Source organism: Oncorhynchus masou, chromosome 8 (assembly GCF_036934945.1).
Source record: "Oncorhynchus masou masou isolate Uvic2021 chromosome 8, UVic_Omas_1.1, whole genome shotgun sequence".
NCBI lineage: Eukaryota > Metazoa > Chordata > Actinopteri > Salmoniformes > Salmonidae > Oncorhynchus > Oncorhynchus masou.
This window is the reverse complement of record NC_088219.1, coordinates 43,622,506-43,644,784: the sequence shown is the minus strand read 5'-3', so window position 1 is coordinate 43,644,784 and position 22,279 is coordinate 43,622,506. Positions and strand designations below refer to the sequence as shown.

At 44.5% G+C, this 22,279-nt stretch overlaps 1 protein-coding gene across 1 annotated transcript in view; it reads left to right on the top strand.

Moving 5' to 3' along the window:
- Positions 1 to 22,279, top strand: part of LOC135544715 (netrin-G2-like) — a 156,348-nt gene that overhangs the window by 68,322 nt on the left and 65,747 nt on the right. The window contains exon 4 of the mRNA XM_064972556.1: positions 20,206 to 20,378. Coding sequence (XP_064828628.1) covers positions 20,206 to 20,378 — 173 coding nt within the window. The remainder of the gene's footprint in view (positions 1 to 20,205; positions 20,379 to 22,279) is intronic.

Here is a 22,279-nt window from a genome sequence, read left to right as displayed (position 1 = left end):
AACTTGACCAACTGCTCACCAGGCACAGCAAGGGTCGTCCGGGCCGTTATGCTGTTCTGCTATTCCAAGGATGTGTAACCGAAGAGAGATTCCACGAGTGGGCACAGAATACATACCCTCCCGCTGTGGCCATCTATTTCAGCACTGTTTCGCGCTGCTCTGAGACAAGCATGGAGAAACAAAAATTTTAAAATATTCTATGATATTTTTAAGATATGTTTTGACTGAATATAAGCAAGTGATGTCTGCTAAATGATCAAGTTAGGTTTCTCCAGAATTAAATCATTCTAAATAACTGTCTTAATTTACATTTAATTTGTGAGAATGTCTCACCCCATGTTCAAGAATTGCCTTTTTCTCTCTCACTCTAGTTTAAATGAAAATGACATCTCCAAAATGTAGTTACCTTTAAAAACAAAGTGATTACTATTATTATTAATTAATTTAGAATGATATAAAAGTCCCTTAGGATCTGTGAGAATGTCTGAGAATATCTAACGGAAAATGACCTTTTATATCAGAGTATATCAGATCCAATCCTCTAAATGTAATTATTGGCGGAGAGTCACATCACTGATTTAAAGAGCATATTGATGTTAGAAGCAAAAGCCTACAACTATTTATAACTGTTTCATGCTGCTCTGAGAGAAGCTAAATAGCCCAGTACTGTACTGCCGGACATCACGTTGTACAGCGCCATATTTTCCGTTCCATCCTAACAGAAACCCAGAGTGTTTTTAGTTTTTCATGGAATAGAAACATCATAATATTAATCTAATTAATTAAGCAAGTACCAGTCAAAAGTTTGGACACACCTACTCATTCATGGATTTTTCTATATTTGTACTATTTTCTACATTGTAGAATAATAGTGAAGACATCACAACTAGCAGGTGTAGCCCATAATACAAATGTTTTCTATTATACTGTTGTGAAAATCCCTCAACTTGCAATGTATTCGATGCTGGAAATCGACAATGGATTCACCAAAGTCTACTGAGAATGAGTAAATGTCCAAACTGTAAGTGAAAGCAAAGTCAGATTTTTCAAGAGTAAGGCGAGAATTCTACCACTGAACAACCAATGCCTTGGAATACTGAGATAAGGCTGGAAATCGTATCATAAAGCTTTATCTCCAAGCATATTATCCGCTTTGTGGGCTCAGCTACATTGTTCACCCTAAAAAAAAGCAGTCCTTTCTCCCCGTCGGGGAATTGAATCCCGGTCTCCCGTGACAGGCGGGGATACTCACCACTATACTAACGAGGAGCAGGTGGGTTGGACCTTTGAAAACATGTGGAGCATTGGGACTAACCATAAGTTTGCAGTGTTGGGCTTTAACCCTTCTAACAAAAACATATGCATAGACTGAATGGTTAGAGCTAGTTACATTTATAACTCAAAACAGCAGTACAGTATTTTTTCATTAACATCTTTATGCTTTTGTTTATAAAAAAAAATAGTAATAAAAAAAAATCATTCCAATGCGGATGTTTATATTTCACTTAATCTCAATTTGGTTAAACAAGAATTAGAAAATTAGGGTGCATAAATGTTATGCTCTTAGTGTGACCTTTATTTAACTAGGCAAGTAAGTTATGAACAAATTCTTATTTACAAGGACAACTTACTCCTTCCTCGTAAATAGCCCAGTACTGTACTGCCGACCGTAATGTTTTGTTCCAGCAAGTACCAGTCAAAAGTTTGGACACACCTACTCATTCCAGGATTTTTAACATTTTTACTATTTTCTACATTGTAGAATAATATTGAAGACATCACAACTATGAAATAACACATATAGAATCAGTTAAGAACAAATTCCCATTTACAAGGACAGCCTTCCTTCCTCCCCAATGGGGATTTGAACCCCGGTGTAGTATAGACATGGCCTGCTCTCCCTTATGTGGAATTAGGCACTTTCCCATGTTAACTAATATTGAAGACACAACTATGAAATAACACATATGGAATCAGTTAAGAACAAATTCCCATTTACAAGGACAGCCAGTGTCCCACGTGCCCAGCATTCTGTAGTACAGACATGGCCTGCTCTCCCTTATGTAAGGAATTAGGCACTTTCCCATGTTAACTACAGTGTGCATTGTAGACTGCATGGTAGCCTAATAAACAAATAAACACTTTTTTTTAATCAAATAATGATAAAAAAAATACTCTTTCAAAATGCAGATGTTGATTTAGTTTTGGATTCATAACGAATTACTATGGGAACCCAGAGTTACCTATGCGGCAAAGAGTAAGTTCATTGGTGTTACCAGCCTCAGAAATTGCAGCCCAAATAAATGCTTCACGGAGTTCAAGTAAAATACATATCTCAATATCTACTGTTCAGAATAGTCTGCATGAATCAGGCCTTCGTGGTTGATATGCTGCAAAGAAACCACTACCAAAGGACACAAATAATAAGGCCAAGAAACACGAGCAATGGAGATTAGACCGGAGGATATCTATCCTTTAGATATCTATCCTTTAGATATCTATCCTTTAGATATCTATCCTTTAGATATCTATCCGTCTGATGAATCCAAATTTGAGATTTTTGGTTACAACCGCAGTGTCTTTGTGAGACATAGAGTAGGTGAATGGATGATCTCCACATGTGTGGTTCCCACTGTGAAGCATGGAGGAGGAGGTGTGATGGTCTGGATGTGCTTTGCTGGTGACACTCTGGGTGATTTATTAAGAATTCAAGGCACACTTAACCATCATGGCTACCACAGCATTCTGCAGCGATACACCATCCCATCTGGTTTGTGCTTATTGGGACTATTTGTTTTTAAAGAGGACAATGACCAAACACACCTCCAGACTGTGTAAGGACCACTTGACCAAGAAGAAGAGTGATGAAGTGCTGCATCAGATGACCTGGCCTGAGTTGGACCGCAGAGTGAAGGAAAAGTAGCCAACAAGTCCTCCGCATATGTGGGAACTCCTTCAAGATTGTTGGAAAAGCATTCCAGGTGAAGCTGGTTGAGAGAATGCCAAGAGTGTGCAAAGCTGTCATCAAGGCAAAGGGTGGCTACTTTGAAGAATCTAAAATATATTTTGATCTGTTTAACACTATTTTGATTACTACATGATTCCATATGTGTTATTTTGTGGTTTTGATGTCTTCACTGTTATTCTATAATGTAGAAAATAGTACAACATTAATTACAACCCTTGAATGAGTAGGTGTGTCCAAAAGTTTGACTGGTACTGTAGACATATTTTGGGGGAACTTTTATTGTTTTTTTTCACTTTGCCAATTCAAGTGAATTAGATAACAAACCAATGTTAACAAATATTTACCATGCCCATAAAGCCATTTAATTGAATTAAATAAAAAAGAGAGAGGATTGGCGAAGATCGTTTGAAGGAGATCCACAGGCGCATAATTATTCTGGTCACCAGATCATCGAAGGGGAGTTCCGTTATAGATTTACTAAGCCCATCAAAGAAAAAGAGAGCGATAGAGAAAAGGAGGATTGGTGAGGCGAAGATAGTTTGAAGAGACGGAAGACTGCACTGCACTCCAGGAAAATCAATCCTCCCCTTCAGAGTAAAGAAACGGGAACATAAAGGCAGTCATGAGGTTGGTGGCACCTTAATTGGGAAGAACGGGCTCAAGGTAATGGCTGGAGCGGACTAGGTGGAATGGTATCAAATACATGAAACACATAGTTTCCATGTCTGCTCTGTTCCAGGCATTATTATGATTCATTCTCCCCTCACCAGCCTCCACTGATGTGTGTGGGTGTGTATTTGCATGTACAGGGCATTCAGAAAGTATTCACACCCTTCCATTTTTCCACATTTTGCTACTTTACAGCCTTATTCTAAAATGTATTAAAATTATAAATGTTCCTCACCAATCTACACACAATAGCCCATAACGACAAAGTGAAGATAGGTTTTTAGATATTTTTGCAAATGTATTAAAAATAAAAAACAGAATTATTTACCTAAGTATTCAGACCCTTTGCTATGAGCCTCAAAATTGAGTTCAGGTGCATCCTGCTTCCATTAATAATCCTTGAGATGTTTCTACAACTTGATTGGAGTCTACCTATGGTAAATTGAATTGATTGGAAAGGCACACACCTGTCTATATAAGGTCCCACAGTTGACAGTGTATGTCAGAGCAAAAACCAAGCCATGAGGACAAAGGAATTGTCCGTAGAGCTCTGAGACAAGATTGTGTCGAGGCACAGATCTGGGGAAGGGTACCAAAACATTTCTGCAGCATTGGAGGTCCCCAAGAACACAGTGGCCTCCTTCATTCTTAAATGGAAGAAGTTTGGAACCCTCAAGACTCTTCCTAGAACTGATCGCCTAGACAAACTTAGCAATCGGGGAGAAGGGTCTTGGTCGGGGAGGTGACCAAGAAACCGATGGTCACTCTGACAGACCTCCAGAGTTCCTCTGTGGAGATGGGAGAAGCTTCCAGAAGGACAACCATCTCTGCAGCACTCCACCAATCAGACCTTTATGGTAGAGTGGCCAGATGGATGCCACTCCTCAGTAAAAAGGCATGACAGCCCTCTTGGAGTTTGCCAAAAGGCAGCTACAGGACTCTCAGATCATGAGAAACATGATTGAACTCTGGAGGAAACCTGGCATCATCCCTATGGTGAAGCATGGTGGTGGCAGCATCATGCTGTGGGGATGTGGGGATGTTTTTCAGCAGCAGGGACTGGTGGCACCTTAATTGGGAAGCACGGGACGATTTCAAGACAGCAGCAGTAGGCTCGAAAGCATTCATTCAAACAGTACTTTCCTGCGTTTGCCATTAGCTCTTCCCTGTATGACTTCAAGCCTATCAACTCTCGAGATTTGGCTAGCAATACTATAGTGCCTATTAGAACATCCAATAGTCAAAGGTATATGAAATACAAATGGTATAGAGAGAAATAGTCCTATGAATCCTATAATAACTACAACCTGAAACTTCTTACCTGGGAATATTGAAGACTTATGTTAAAAGGAGCCATCAGCTTTCATATGTTCTCAAGGAACTTAAACGTTAGCTTTTTACATGGCAAATATTGCACTTTTACTTCCTTCTCCAACGCTTTGTCTTTGCATTATTTAAACCAAATTGAACATGTGTCATTATTTATTTGAGACTAAATTGATTTTATTGATGTATTATATTAAAGTTAAAATAAAAGTGTTCATTTAGTATTGTTGTAATTGTCATTTTTACATATATATATATATAAATCGTCCGATTAATCGGTATCAGCTTTTTTTGGTCCTCCAATAATCGGTATCGGCGTTGAAAAATCATGAATTGCTCTACCTCTACCTGACACATTAGAAAGAATTTACAAAAAAAAACTGAGCAAACTAGAATGCTATTTGGCCCTAAACAGAGTGTACACAGTGGCAGAAAATGTTGGGTCAGGTGGTCAGGTTAAGGAAATATTTGACTATGCACGCACGGTCCACAAAATGAGGTGAAAACTGAGCTGCACTTCCTAACCTGCCAAATGTATGACCATATTAAAGACACATATTTCCCTCAGATTACACAGACCCACAAAGAATTTGAAAACAAATCCCATTTTGATAATCTCCCATATCTATTGGGTGAAATACCACAGTGTGCAATCACAGCAGCAAGATGTGTGACCTGTTGCCACAAGGAAAGGGCATCAAACACCAGTGTAAATACAACCCATATTTATTTATTTCTTTTTCTTTTTGTACTTTAACTATTTGCACATCACTACAACACTACAACATGACATTTGAAATGTCTTTATTCTTTTGGAACTTGTGTGAGTGTAATATTTACGGTTAACTTTTTATTGTTTATTTCACTTTTGTTTATCCATTTCACTTGCTTTGGCAATGTAAACAAGGTTTCCCATGCCAATAAAGCCCCTTGAATTAAATTGAGAGAAAAACAGACTAATAAAGAGAGAAAGAACAGGGGGTAGATCTCCCCTGCTGTGTGTCTGCCATCCCAGTTAGAGAAGCATCCATGCAGACCGTCCTCCTGGTGTTTCCCTGCAGTCAGGGAGCAAGGCAGACCGGCAGCACTTTGATCGCCCCTCTATAGCAGAGTAGTAAACCCTCCTCCTCTCCTACATCATCCCTTCATCTCAGAGGAAGGGATTCTCACATCCTCCCCTTGCCCCCACAACCAAATAACTTTACACTGTATGGTCCATTGGGTGAGAGAGAGAAGAGACATGGAAAGTGAGGAAAGACAGAGAGGTCAAGAGTAGGATGGGCAGAAAGAGGTTCAGGGAGTCACTCTAAATGAGAAGAGAGAAGAAGAGTTCCACATCAGAAAAGAGGGAACTATTGGGCCAGCGATAGAGAGATAATGATCAAGGGAAAGAGAGAGGGAGTGATTGTTGAGTCCCTGGAGAGAGAGAGAGAGAGAGAGAGAGAGAGAGAGAGAGAGAGAACAGGCGTTAAAGACAGAGAGTTAAAGGCCTATTAACAGCTGCTTCCCCAGTCTTTCTCTCCTCTATCCTTCCCTCGCCTCTTCCCTCTGCCACAACGCTCCCTTGATGTTTGTTTATGTTCTATTCGTATTTATTCCCCTAATTGCCGCATCTCTCCAACTGGCTCTCCTCCCCGCGTCACACACACACACACACACACACACAGGTCTCTCTCACACAAGGGGAGCACACAGTGTACGTTACTGCCAGGGAGGGAGATAGAGAGAGACAGGTGCACAACTTAATTCAGACCATACACACAGACAGGCAGGCACAAAGACAGACAGTCCACCATCTCTGTCCATCTGCGCGAGTGGGGCTACTAACTAGTGGACAGAGGGATGCGTTTGCATATCTCTCTCTCTCTCTTTGTGTGATGGATCCTGCTGTCCTCTATATTCACGTCCCTTGACTAAGAGCTCTCTCCTTCTCTGCTCCTCTTACTTCACGTTGATGTCTTTGCAGTGGCGGATATGCAGCTGTTAGACATCTTGCACATTAACATATGATTGTGGCCCATGTATTATTTGTCTGCGGAGGGACTGTAAGTAGAGAGACTGAGAAATCCCACAACAAGCTGTCCTCAGCAGGAGAGCAGAAGAGAGAGAGACACACACTCTTCAAAACCCTCAGTGTCACCGTCACTCATCCGTAAAAACAAAGTTGTGCAATAGTGGAGATGGGAGGGGGAGATGGTGAGTGTCGGGAGTTGGAGAAGCAGGTGTGCATGCGTGCATACGTTTGTGTGTGTGTGAACGAGAGAGAGATAGAGAATGTCATGGAGTCATAGGGGAATGCAGCAAACCTGCCCCTGTAGAAAGAGAGATGTCCAATTTTACCTGTCTTAGTGGACTTAGTTTGTGTTCATGTGTGTGTGTGCATGTGAGTGTGTGTGTGAGTGTTTGTTTTACTAAGTGGACGTGTGGATCGAGTGTGGCGTCTCCCTGCCAATTTATCAATTTGATCAGAGGGAAGTTTCTGTCATTGTGAAACTGTCTACTGACAATGGAGTTGGCAAGACTCAACTATGCTATGTTAATGACGAGTATTACCACAATGTTTACTCTACTACGGTACTGCATTGACAATGCATCGAGGAGCTATATAGCTCTGGTCCAGGGCGGTATCATGGTGCTATATACAGTCAGAAGTCAGAAGTTTAAATACACCTTAGACAAATAGATTTAAACTCAGTTTTTCACAATTCCTGATGTTTAATCCTTCCCTGTTTCAGGTCAGTTAGAATCACCACTTTATTTTAAGAATGTGAAATGTCAGAATAATAGTAGAGAGCTTTTATATCTTTCTTCACATTCCCAGTGGGTCAGAAGTTTACATACACTCAATTAGTTTTTTGGTTGCATTGCCTTTAAATTGTTAAGCTCGGATCAAATGTTTCGAGTAGCCTTCCACAAGCTTCCCACAATAAGTTGGGTAAATTTTGGCCCATTCCTCCTGATAGAGCTGGTGTAGCTGAGTCAGCTTTGTAGGCCTCCTTGCTCGCAAATGCTTGTTCAGTTCTGCCCACAAACTTTCTATAGGATTGAAGTCAGAGCTTTGTGATAGCCACTCTAGTACCTTGACTTTGTTGTCCTTAAGCCATTTTTCCACAACTTTGGAAGTATGCTTGGGGTCATTGTCCATTTTGAAGACCCATTTGCGACCAAGCTTTAACTTCCTGACTGATGTCTTGAGATGTTGCTTCAATATACCCACATAAGTTTCTTCCCTCATGATGCCATCTATTTTGTGAAGTGCACCAGACCCTCCTGCAGCAAAGCACCCCCACAACATGATGCTGCCACCCCCGTGCTTCACTGTTGGGATGGTGTTCTTTGGCTTGGAAGCCTCCCCCTTTTTCCTCCAAACATAAAGATGGTCATTATGGCCAAACAGTTCTATTTTTGTTTCATCAGACCATAGGACATTTCTCCATGTGCAGTTGCAAACCGTAGTCTGGCTTTTTTATGGTGGTTTTGTAGCAGTGGCTTCTTCCTTTCTGAGCGGCCTTTCAGGTTATGTCGATATAGGACTAATTTTACTGTGGATATAGATTATTTTGTACCTGTTTCCTCCAGCATCTTCACAAGGTCCTTTGCTGTTGTTCTGGGATTGATTTGCACTTTTCGCGCCAAAGTACGTTCATTCCTAGGGGACAGAATGTGTCTCCTTCCGTAGCGGTATGATGGCTGCGTGGTCCCATGGTGTTTGTACTTGCGTACTATTGTTTGTACAGATGAATGTGATACCTTTAGGCGTTTGGAAATTGCTCCCAAGGATGAACCAAAGTTGTGGAGGTCTAGATTTTTTTTCTGAGGTCTGATTTCTTTTGATTTTCCCATGATGTCAAGCAAATAGGCACTGAGTTTGAATGTAGGCCTTGAAATACATTCACAGAGACACCTCAAATTGACTGAAATTATGTCAGTTAGCCTATCAGAAGCTTCTAAAGCCATGACATCATTTTCTGGTATATTCCAAGCTGTTTAATGGCACAGTCAACTCAGTGTAACACCCATCCGTAGCACGCGCTCCAGCAGGTGTATCTCACTGATCATCCCTAAAGCCAACACCTCATTCGGCCGCCTTTCGTTCCAGTACTCTGCTGCCTGTGACTGGAACGAATTGCAAAAATCGCTGAAGTTGGAGACCTTTATCTCCCTCACCAACTTCAAACATCAGCTATCTGAGCAGCTAACCGATCGCTGCAGCTGTACATACTCTATTGGTAAATAGCCCACCCATTTTCACCTACCTCATCCCCACAGTTTTTATTTATTTACTTTTCTGCTCTTTTGCACACCAATATCTCTACCTGTACATGATAATTTATCAATCCAGTGTTAATCTGCAATATTGTAATTATTCGCCTACCTCCTCATGCCTTTTGCACACATTGTATATAGACTCCCCTTTTTTTTCTACTGTGTTATTGACTTGTTAATTGTTTACTCCACGTGTAACTCTGTGTTGTCTGTTCACACTGCTATGCTTTATCTTGGCCAGGTCGCAGTTGTAAATGAGAACTTGTTCTCAACTAGCCTACCTGGTTAAATAAAGGTGAAATAAAAAATAAATAAAAGTATGTAAACTTCTGGCCCACTGGAATTGTAATACAGTGAATTATAAGTGAAATAATCTGTCTGTAAGCAGTTGTTGGAAAAATGACTTGTGTCATGCACAAAGTAGATGTCCTTTACCGACTTGCCAAAACTATAGTTTGTTAACAAAACATTTGTGGAGTGGTTAAAAAACAAGTTTTAATGATGTATGTAAAACTTCCGACTTCAACTGTAGCACTGGTCCAGGGCATTATCATGGTGCTATTTAGTGCTGGTCCAGGGATTTATCATGGTGCTATTTAGTGCTGGTCCAGGGCTTTATCATGGTGCTATTTAGTGCTGGTCCAGGGATTTATCATGGTGCTATTTAGTGCTGGTCCAGGGCTTTATCATGGTGCTATTTAGTGCTGGTCCAGGGCATTATCATGGTGCTATTTAGTGCTGGTCCAGGGCATTATCATGGTGCTATTTAGTGCTGGTCCAGGTCATTATCATGGTGCTATTTAGTGCTGGTCCAGGGCATTATCATGGTGCTATTTAGTGCTGGTCCAGGGCATTATCATGGTGCTATTTAGTGCTGGTCCAGGTCATTATCATGGTGCTATTTAGTGCTGGTCCAGGGCATTATCATGGTGGTATTTAGTGCTGGTCCAGGGCATTATCATGGTGCTATTTAGTGCTGGTCCAGGGCATTATCATGGTGCTATTTAGTGCTGGTCCAGGGCATTATCATAGTGCTATTTAGTGCTGGTCCAGGGCATTATAATGGTGCTATTTAGTGCTGGTCCAGGGATTTATCATGGTGCTATTTAGTGCTGGTCCAGGACATTTCATGGTGCTATTTAGTGCTGGTCCAGGACATTATCATGGTGCTATTTAGTGTTGGTCCAGGACATTATCATGGTGCTATTTAGAGCTGGCCCAGGGCATTATCATGGTGCTATTTAGTGCTGGTCCAGGACATTATCATGGTGCTATTTAGTGCTGGTCCAGGGATTTATCATGGTGCTATTTAGTGCTGGTCCAGGGCATTATCATGGTGCTATTTAGTGCTGGTCCAGGGCATTATCATGGTGCTATTTAGTGCTGGTCCAGGTCATTATCATGGTGCTATTTAGTGCTGGTCCAGGGCATTATCATGGTGCTATTTAGTGCTGGTCCAGGGCATTATCATGGTGCTATTTAGTGCTGGTCCAGGTCATTATCATGGTGCTATTTAGTGCTGGTCCAGGGCATTATCATGGTGCTATTTAGTGCTGGTCCAGGGCATTATCATAGTGCTATTTAGTGCTGGTCCAGGGCATTATAATGGTGCTATTTAGTGCTGGTCCAGGGATTTATCATGGTGGTATTTAGTGCTGGTCCAGGACATTTCATGGTGCTATTTAGTGCTGGTCCAGGACATTATCATGGTGCTATTTAGTGTTGGTCCAGGACATTATCATGGTGCTATTTAGAGCTGGCCCAGGGCATTATCATGGTGCTATTTAGTGCTGGTCCAGGACATTATCATGGTGCTATTTAGTGCTGGTCCAGGGATTTATCATGGTGCTATTTAGTGCTGGTCCAGGGCATCATCATGGTGCTATTTAGTGCTGGTCCAGGGCATTATCATAATGCTATTTAGTGCTGGTCCAGGGCATTATCATGGTGCTATTTAGTGTTGGTTCAGGACATTATCATGGTGCTATTTAGTGCTGGTCCAGGGCATTATCATGGTGCTATTTAGTGTTGGTTCAGGACATTATCATGGTGGTATTTAGTGCTGGTCCATGGCATTATCATGGTGGTATTTAGTTATGGTCCAGGGCATTATCATGGTGCTATTTAGTGCTGGTCCAGGGTATTGTCATGGTGCTATTTAGTGCTGGTCCAGGGCATTGTCATGGTGCTATTTAGTGCTGGTCCAGGGCATTGTCATGGTGCTATTTAGTGCTGGTCCAGGGCATTGTCATGGTGCTATTTAGTGCTGATCCAGGGCATTGTCATGGTGATATTTAGCGCTTGTCCAGGGCATTGGCATGGTGCTATTTAGCGCTTGTCCAGGGCATTGTCATGGTGATATTTAGCGCCTGTCCAGGGCATTGTCATACTGCTATTTAGCGCTTGTCCAGGGCATTGTCATGGTGCTATTTAGTGCTGTTCCAGTGCATTGTCATGGTGATATTTAGCGTTTGTCCAGGGCATTGTCATGGTGCTATTTAGTGCTGGTCCAGGGCATTATCATGGTGCTATTTAGTGCTGGTCCAGGGCATTGTCATGGTGCTATTTAGTGCTGGTCCAGGGCATTGTCATGGTGATATTTAGCGCTTGTCCAGGGCATTGTCATGGTGATATTTAGCGCTTGTCCAGGGCATTGTCATGGTGCTATTTAGCGCTTGTCCAGGGCATTGTCATGGTGCTATTTAGTGCTGGTCCAGGGCATTGTCATGGTGCTATTTAGCGCTTGTCCAGGGCATTGTCATGGTGCTATTTAGCGCTGGTCCAGGGCATTATCATGGTGATATTTAGTGCTGGTCCAGGGCATTATCATGGTGCTATTTAGCGCTTGTCCAGGGCATTGTCATGGTGCTATTTAGTTATGTTCCAGGGCATTGTCATGGTGCTATTCAGTGCTGGTCCAGGGCATTGTCATGGTGCTATTTAGTGCTGGTCCAGGGCATTATCATGGTGCTATTTAGTGCTGGTCCAGGTCATTATCATGGTGCTATTTAGTGCTGGTCCAGGACATTATCGTGGTGCTATTTAGTGCTGGTCCAGTGCATTATCATGGTGCTATTTAGTGCTGGTCCAGGGCATTATCACGGTGCTATTTAGTGCTGGTCCAGGGCATTATCATGGTGCTATTTAGTGCTGGTCCAGGACATTATCATGGTGCTATTTAGTGCTGGTCCAGGGCATTATCGTGGTGCTATTTAGTGCTGGTCCAGGGCATTATCGTGGTGGTATTTAGTTATGGTCCAGGGTTTTATCATGGTGGTATTTAGTGCTGGTCCATGGCATTATCGTGGTGGTATTTAGTGCAGGTCCATGGCATTATCATGGTGGTATTTAGTTATGGTCCAGGGCATTATCATGGTGCTATTTAGTGCTGGTCCAGGACATTATCATGGTGCTATTTAGTGCTGGTCCAGGACATTGTCATGGTGCTATTTAGTGCTGGTCCAGGGCATTGTCATGGTGCTATTTAGTGCTGGTCCAGGGCATTGTCATGGTGCTATTTAGTGCTGGTCCAGGGCATTATCATGGAGCTATTTAGTGCTGGTCCAGGGCATTGTCATGGTGCTATTTAGTGCTGGTCCATTGCATTGTCATGGTGATATTTAGCGCTTGTCCAGGGCATTGTCATGGTGCTATTTAGCGCTTGTCCAGGGCATTGTCATGGTGCTATTTAGCGCTTGTCCAGGGCATTGTCATGGTGCTATTTAGCGCTTGTCCAGGGCATTGTCATGGTGCTATTTAGTGCTGGTCCAGGGCATTATCATGGTGCTATTTAGTGCTGGTCCAGGGCATTGTCATGGTGCTATTTAGTGCTGGTCCAGGGCATTCATGTGCGTTCCTCCACTACGTGGTGGAGCTCGGTGCTATCATCAAACAAAATGAGTGAAGATAATGCAGTGGAAGCAGTGGAGGAGAGAACTGTTGAGAGAGTGAGAGGAGATTGAGAATGAAATAGGAGATTGAGAGAGAGAGGATATTGAGAAAGAGAGAGAGATTGAGTTGTAAATAACCTTTTTTGCGTCTGGGAACCCACAACACGGTAAACACTCATACAAAACCATGGTTACACATCAATTAAACATCTTCCTCCACAGTAACTAAACACAACAGCCTCTGAATACCCGATATACTCATAAACAGATCAATATTGTTAACCATTTTGTAATAGGCAAACTCAACCCTGCAAACATCCCCTCCAGCATTCCCACCACATCCACAGATCCCTGTCCCTGAATAGTGTTCTTTTGTGTCTTCCATATTGCTAATTTAGCTGCCCCTGACACAAAATTAAGCAAAATAACTACACCCCTTCGATTAAACCTACACTGTAGCCCAAATATAAACTGTATATAATATAAACCAAATATAAACAGAGCTGAAATCCATCTAGTGATCAGGTCAATCATCCTGACCAACCTGGAACACTGTAAGAACAGATGAGCCAGAGTTTCAGACAGAATGGACACCCTTCCCCAACAGTAGGATCCAGATGTACCAGATGCATGTTGGTGGCTATGGCTCTGTGTATTATCCTCCATTGGAGGTCAGCTGTCCTCTTTTCAATAGGCAGTTTGTATAAAGACCGCCAACAGCCTTTTGGGGAGGCACCTGGACCAAACACCCCCACCCACCTCGTCGATTTTACCCCTTCTAGGGTAGAAGCACGGGACACTTTTACACATCATGTACATGGCCTTCTTTGCCACCGCCTTGAACTCCCCCAGCTCCGGGGTATGGATGGAAAGCAGCATCCCCACGTCCTCTTCAAATGCCCCCATCGCAGCACTAACAGTCAGTGCAGGGAACACATAATCCAGACCCTCCATCCACCGATCAGAATTGGAAGTGTCAATCACATACTGCCGATGATGTACTGGCAAGGAATTACAGACCTCATCTACAACCTTCCTCCGTAGGCGAGATGATCGGATCACCGCTCTTTCTCCCAGCTCCTGCAATGATCTGCTCCTACTCCGCATCAAATGACCCAGCTTGGTACACCCACACACATGAACGTAGGCTGGATGAACCATACGTTCATAGCACAGGACTGGATGGCAGTGTTGTAAAAAGAGAGGCTCTTCAAAAAGCCACATCCCTGGTGGCATGCCCGCCTTACGGGACTTGACAAGAACTCTCCAAGCCTGCATATCAGACTCATAAAATGGAGTCAAGACAGACAAATCACCCCCCTCCAGCTTTAAGAGGAAAAGATGCTTGTCTAAGCCCAAACAGCCCGGTCTCCTCATCAATGTGTAGGCTGTGTCGACCCAGCTAGGACAGTCACTGTACAACAGTCTCTGGGCTGCTTGAGGCCGGAAAGCCATGATCCTGAAAGAAATGTCCACCAGAACTTGCCCACCCTCGTGCAGTGGCAGGCACAGGGCCGCAGCTTTAATCCAATGTTGTCCAGACCAAAATAAATTGGCAAGGCTCCTCTGAAGCTCTTACCCCCCCCCTCCCCGCTGGCCGTAAAATCATTAGTCTGTGCCACAGGGTAGAGACAGCTAAATTATTGGCAACCAGAACCCTTCCTCTGTAAGATAGCTGGGATAACACCCATTTCCACCTTGACAATCTGGCATACACTTTCTCCACTACACCCTCCAAGTTATTTTTCTGAAAGACATTGGAGCCTAGAAAACAAACCCCCCCAAAGTCTTCATCCCATCTCTGCCCCACTGAAGCCCCCCTGGTAACCATGGAGTGGACCCCGTCTGAAGCCCCCCTGGTAACCATGGAGAGGACCCCATCTGAAGCCCCCCTGGTAACCATGGAGTGGACCCCGTCTGAAGCCCCCTGGTAACCATGGAGTGGACCCCATCTGAAGCCCCCCTGGTAACCATGGAGCGGACCCCATCTGAAGCCTCCCTGGTAACCATGGAGTGGACCCCGTCTGAAGCCCCCCTGGTAACCATGGAGCGGACCCCATCTGAAGCCCCCCTGGTAACCATGGAGCGGACCCCGTCTGAAGCCCCCCTGGTAACCGTGGAGTGGACCCCGTCTGAAGCCCCCCTGGTAACCGTGGAGCGGACCCCGTCTGAAGCCCCCCTGGTAACCATGGAGTGAACCCCGTCTGAAGCCCCCCTGGTAACCATGGAGTGGACCCCGTCTGAAGCCCCCCTGGTAACCATGGAGCGGACCCCGTCTGAAGCCCCCGTGGTAACCATGGAGCGGACCCCGTCTGAAGCCCCCCTGGTAACCATGGAGTGGACCCCGTCTGAAGCCCCCCTGGTAACCATGGAGTGGACCCCATCTGAAGCCCCCCTGGTAACCATGGAGTGGACCCCGTCTGAAGCCCCCCTGGTAACCATGGAGTGGACCCCGTCAGAAGCCCCCCTGGTAACCATGGAGTGGACCCCGTCTGAAGCCCCCCTGGTAACCATGGAGTGGACCCCGTCTGAAGCCCCCCTGGTAACCATGGAGTGGACCCCGTCTGAAGCCCCCCTGGTAACCATGGAGTGGACCCCGTCTGAAGCCCCCCTGGTAACCATGGAGTGGACCCCATCTGAAGCCCCCCTGGTAACCATGGAGTGGACCCCATCTGAAGCCCCCCTGGTAACCATGGAGTTGACCCCATCTGAAGCCCCCCTGGTAACCATGGAGTGGACCCCGTCCGAAGCCCCCCTGGTAACCGTGGAGTGGACCCAGTCTGAAGCCCCCCTGGTAACCATGGAGTGGACCCCATCTGAAGCCCCCCTGGTAACCATGGAGTGGACCCCGTCTGAAGCCCCCCTGGTAACCATGGAGTGGACCCCATCTGAAGCCCCCTGGTAACCATGGAGTGGACCCCATCTGAAGCCCCCCTGGTAACCATGGAGAGGACCCCATCTGAAGCCCCCCTGGTAACCATGGAGTGGACCCCATCTGAAGCCCCCCTGGTAACCATGGAGTGGACCCCGTCTGAAGCCCCCCTGGTAACCATGGAGAGGACCCCATCTGAAGCCCCCCTGGTAACCATGGAGTGGACCCCGTCTGAAGCACCCCTGGTAACCATGGAGTGGACCCCATCTGAAGCCCCCCTGGTAACCTTGTAGAGGACCCCATGTGAAGCTGACCTGCCCACAGCGATTTGCTCTTTTCCCAATTGGCTCTTGCTGAGGAGGCCCCCTCATACACCTTTAGAGCATTTGAGAGAACCTTAACAACCTCACTCCCTGTAATAAAAGCTGTCACGTCATCTGCATACGCAGACAGTGCTATCATTACTCCTGGCACAGAAAAACCAGTAAGTCTCGCTCTTAAAAAACAAGGCATTGGTTCAATTGCCAGACAAAATAACTGCCCTGAAATCGGGCAGCCTTGCCTGATACCCCTTTGAACAGGGATGTGGCAACTTAAACCACCCCGACCTTCACCATACATGAGGCCCCAGCCTACAGTCAACTCATCCAAGACAAAAAAACATCCCCAAACCCAAAGGCTTTCATTGTTTTGAACAAGTATTGGTGGTCCACACGGTCAAAGGCCTTCTTCTGATCCAAAGCAAGTAAACCGGCAATTCACATAAAACAGTTTACAAATGTCTAAAACATCTCTTATCAGAAACAAGTTATCAACAACAGAGAGGTCAGGTACACAGTAAAACTGGTCCTTCTTGACCAAAAGCCCCAGATATTCTTTTAACCTGTTTGAGACATTTAGATACAATTTTATATTCTTCGCACATCAATGCAACAGGTATTCCTTACTCTCCACACATCAGAAAGCTCAAACTCAGTTAATAGACCAGACAGGCAAGTAGCTGACTGAGGTCGTCAGCAGTGCAGTCAACAGTAAAATCCACTGTACAGTTCCAGTCCCCCCCCTAAAACCATACACTCCTCTTGATCACACACACTGTCTTAAGGTTTCCTTTATTTTACCAAATACAGCAATACGCTCTCTATCCTCGTTAGGAGCATAACCATAAAAAATAAAAATAAAATAAAATCTGGTGGGAGGGACAGTATATGCTGTCCCTCCCACCACATACCCCAGTCAACCTCGTTAGCTTCATCACTATGGGTCTCCTCTGTTTAATTACTTCTAATACCCAAGCCCTCTTATTCCTGTCCCTTTCCTCATGAATATTAAGCGAACCTCCCCTTAGTACCTCCATATAGAATAGAGAAAGGAAAAGCAGAAGAAACCACAGAGAAACCAGACAAAGAGAAAAAAACACCCTATGAGGCATGATCATCATCATTGTTTTAATTTTCTCTTAACCTTACCATGTTTCCCACTACCTTTCGATGCCGTGACAAGCAGTAACACAGTTCCTCAAGCAAAAACTATTTTTCTCACTCAACTGATCTAACCCCACCGTCCTCTGTAACATCACAGCTGACCTCACAAACTTATCAACATAAGATAAATCTGCCAATTTGACAGATTTCCCAAAAGTCTGATCCAGGAACCCATTAACCCCCTCTAGATTGTAAATTGAGTCCTCACCAGCTGCTATCATATCAATAGAGATGTCCATATCCTTCTCCTGATCCTCCTCAACTGAGGACACACCTGACTCCCCTCAGCCACATCCCTCTCAACACTCCCCACTTGCACCCCATCACTCGTACCGGGAATCTCCTCCACTACCTGGGATACTAGCCCCACCTGATCCCCCTCCTCTACCCCATTACTCGTAGTGGGCATCTCCTCCACTACCTGGGATACTAGCCCCACCTGATCCCCCTCCTCTACCCCATTACTCGCAGTGGGCATCTCCTCCACTACCTGGGATACTAGCCCCACCTGATCCCCCTCCTCTACCCCATTACTCGTAGTGGGCATCTCCTCCAATACCTGGGAGACTAGCTTCACATGAACCCCCTCCAGTAACCCATCACTGGTACTTGCTCTCCAGACCTGCTGCATAACATTCCCCTCTGGTACCTCTGTAACTCCCTGCCCTCAACACAGACAACTCGTTCCTCAGCAACAGGTGCTTGTGGCTGCTCTACCACTGTCGGACCACCTCTCCTTACATCAGTGGGCCCAGGCGTTACGAGGACCTCCTGTGCCCCTCCCTCCGCCTTCTCCCTTTTCGGGCAAGCATGTCGCTTCTGGCCACCATCCCCACACTCAAAACACTGTTGACTACCTGTACTAGCATAAACCATATACAGTCTGTTGTCATACTTGACTTTAAACGATAACTCTAAAGTCTGCTCCAACGGGTCCAAAAACATAAACACCTGTCGCCCAAAAGACATAACCTGTTTCAGAGCCGGGTGTTCGCAACCCAATGGGACAATCTTAATTAAACTTGCAAACTTCCCCAAACCAAAATAACTCGCGCTCCAACAGCTCATTGGGAATAAACGGTGGTACATTTGAAATCGTTACCCTTGTTGACGGGGAAAAAAGAGGCGTAACTTGAATAAACATTCCTTTAAGAAGTACACCATGCTCAACCATACGATCAACACGACGGTCTTCCTTAAGACAAAACACCACCGCTTTATTCATCCGTGAAGCAACATTCTCATATCCCACCTTCTCACCTACCGCAACCAGAAACTCGTCCACAGTGACATACAGGGTTATTCTTTAAATATGTTATACAGATATTCAGATAACTGATATCAGATATTCACTCCAGCTGAAACAATCCGTATTGGAATCCAGCCGCTCATCGGGAAAAAGGCGCTCATTTAGTCACATAATACGAATGCAACAAGATATCACAGATTCACATCATTTCTTGACATCCTTGGACAAAAATCTATTTTTGACTAGTGAACTGAGTTATTCTCCCACATAAACTCCAGATGATTTAGGCATATGAGCCACACAGAAACAACTCTAACGTTAAGTTACGCATTCATTCCGACTGGGATAAGTTGAATGGGAAGTGCAGTTTTTTTGATGATATTTCCACACTATGAAGTCAAAAAGTTTGAATTTCAACCTGTTCAGGTGGGATGGAATTGTTTTTTCACTTCATAATGTTACAAGGCGAACTGACAACAACCTTTCATTGCAGTCTGGTTTCTTTATTGGCTTTCAACAACAGAATTCAAGAGTGTTTACTCATTAGAAAAATGTCAATACATTTTGCAAAATTCTGAATATACTTTGTGATGATACTGAAGATTACACCATGGGCCATTGCATCATAGGCTTAACACAACAAGCAATACTAAGTATGTGTTTGGCCTCTGAGATGCAGAAGCCTATAGTTAGCCCTGTAGATAATCATGGCATTGTGCATCTTCTAGTGTTTTTGAAGATGTAAGGGGTGGGGGTGGGTTCTAGACCATCCAATCAACCAATCAGGCTGTGTATGTATATATATCTAATTTCATATGAAATGTTTTTTTTACTAACGCTCACACAATCAGACGGAGCATTCCACAGGCCCAAGGAGGCTCTGGGAAATAAATTGTAAACATTTTTTATTATGGAGTTAGATATAATTTTAAAAAACACACACAGTGATGTATAAGACATAAAGTGATGATTTCAAAATCACATTAAAAAGTCTTTATGTGGGCTTCAACCCCCCAAGGTTGATGTCCACACCTCCCCGGAAATCTGATTAGCATAATAAAAAAATCCCCGGTCTTCTCACAAATCGTCTGTAGCGTCCGAACGGTTTTACCTAGAAACGATTATGACCCCTCTGTGGTAAGATGAGACTCTAAAGAACACCATGGTGGTCTCCATTTCTGCGTCTTGGGACTCATCTGAAGTGAACATTTTTGATACAACTACTTATTCTAAGATTTGTCTTTATTTGGACTATTTTCTACATTGTAGAATAATAGTGAAAACATCAAAACTATAAAATAAGACATATGTAACCCCCCCCCTCAAGGGATCTGAACTTCTTGACAAGGTGCCTAGGTGTTGGGTTAAAGTCGCTGAAATATGCTTAAGCGAGTACACACTTTCACAGACGTAGGCGTCTGCACACTTCTGTGCCTCCTTTCACACACACTCACACCCTTCTTCCTATCCCTTGTCCTCAGGTGTAAGTGTAACCTGCATTCGTCGCTGTGCCTGCTGCAAGAGGGGAACCTCCAGTGTCAGTGTGAACACAACACCACGGGACAGGACTGTCAGCGCTGCAAGAAGGGCTTCAAGGCCAAGTCTTGGAAAGCTGGCTCCTACCTGCCCACACCCAACGGATCTCCCAACACCTGTACGTATCCCCCATTTATACAGTAGAGTTCTATTCTATTCTGTTTCTATTCATTTCTATTCTGTTCCTTGACCACTTTGAACAGGAACCACTTACATAGCTCACTCATACCAAGTGAATTGAATTATATTCTTTACAGGTCCCAATTAGTTCAAGTATGAGATTGTACAGTATGTTGGAACCTGTTTATGATCTTTTAAATAAAATATTATGTTCTTATGTTCTTTTTGATTATTAATATTTAATTGAACCATATGTGAAGGATGGATGTGGATTCCCCAGACTTCTGCAACTAATTTCCTGAATGAAATGAGAGATGAAGAGACAGTTGTTTTTCTCTTACCCAGTGCGTCATTTGTGAATCGGGAGGTGACGGAACAAAAAGTGAGCGCAAGAGTAGAGTTACCTGGGGGGCTCTGAGGTTCTGGAACATTGTTAGAGTAGGGTAACCTGGGGGGCTCTGAGGTTCTGGAACATTGTTAGAGTAGGGTTACCTGGGGGGCTCTGAGGTTCTGGAACATTGTTAGAGTAGGGTTACCTGGGGGGCTCTGAGGTTCTGGAACATTGTTAGAGTAGGGTAACCAGGGGGCTCTGAGGTTCTGGAACATTGTTAGAGTAGGGTTACCTGGGGGCTCTGAGGTTCTGGAACATTGTTAGAGTAGGGTTACCTGGGGGCTCTGAGGTTCTGGAACATTGTTAGAGTAGGGTTACCTGGGGGCTCTGAGGTTCTGGAACATTGTTAGAGTAGGGTTACTTGGGGGCTCTGAGGGGAACATTGTTAGAGTAGGGTTACTGGGGGCTCTGAGGTTCTGGAACATTGTTAGAGTAGGGTTACCTGGGGGGCTCTGAGGTTCTGGAACATTGTTAGAGTAGAGTTACCTGGGGGCTCTGAGGCTCTGGAACATTGTTAGAGTAGGGTTACCTGGGGGGCTCTGAGGTTCTGGAACATTGTTAGAGTAGGGTTACCTGGGGGGCTCTGAGGTTCTGGAACATTGTTAGAGTAGAGTTACCTGGGGGCTCTGAGGTTCTGGAACATTGTTAGAGTAGGGTTACCTGGGGGGCTCTGAGGTTCTGGAACATTGTTAGAGTAGAGTTACCTGGGGGCTCTGAGGCTCTGGAACATTGTTAGAGTAGGGTTACCTGGGGGGCTCTGAGGTTCTGAAACATTGTTAGAGTAGGGTTACCTGGGGGGCTCTGAGGCTCTGGAACATTGTTAGAGTAGAGTTACCTGGGGGGCTCTGAGGTTCTGAAACATTGTTAGAGTAGAGTTACCTGGGGGGCTCTGAGGTTCTGGAACATTGTTAGAGTAGAGTTACCTGGGGGCTCTGAGGTTCTGGAACATTGTTAGAGTAGAGTTACCTGGGGGCTCTGAGGTTCTGGAACATTGTTAGAGTAGAGTTACCTGGGGGCTCTGAGGTTCTGGAACATTGTTAGAGTAGGGTTACCTGGGGGCTCTGAGGTTCTGGAACATTGTTAGAGTAGAGTTACCTGGGGGGCTCTGAGGTTCTGGAACATTGTTAGAGTAGGGTTACCTGGGGGCTCTGAGGTTCTGGAACATTGTTAGAGTAGGGTTACCCGGGGGGCTCTGAGGTTCTGGAACATTGTAAGAGTAGGGTTACCTGGGGGGTTCTGGAACATTGTTAGAGTAGGGTTACCTGGGGGTTCTGGAACATTGTTAGAGTAGGGTTACCTGGGGGGCTCTGAGGTTCTGGAACATTGTTAGAGTAGGGTTACCTGCGGGGCTCTGAGGTTCTGGAACATTGTTAGAGTAGAGTTACCTGGGGGGCTCTGAGGTTCTGGAACATTGTTAGAGTAGGGTTACCTGGGGGGCTCTGAGGTTCTGAAACATTGTTAGAGTAGGGTTACCTGGGGGCTCTGAGGTTCTGAAACATTGTTAGAGT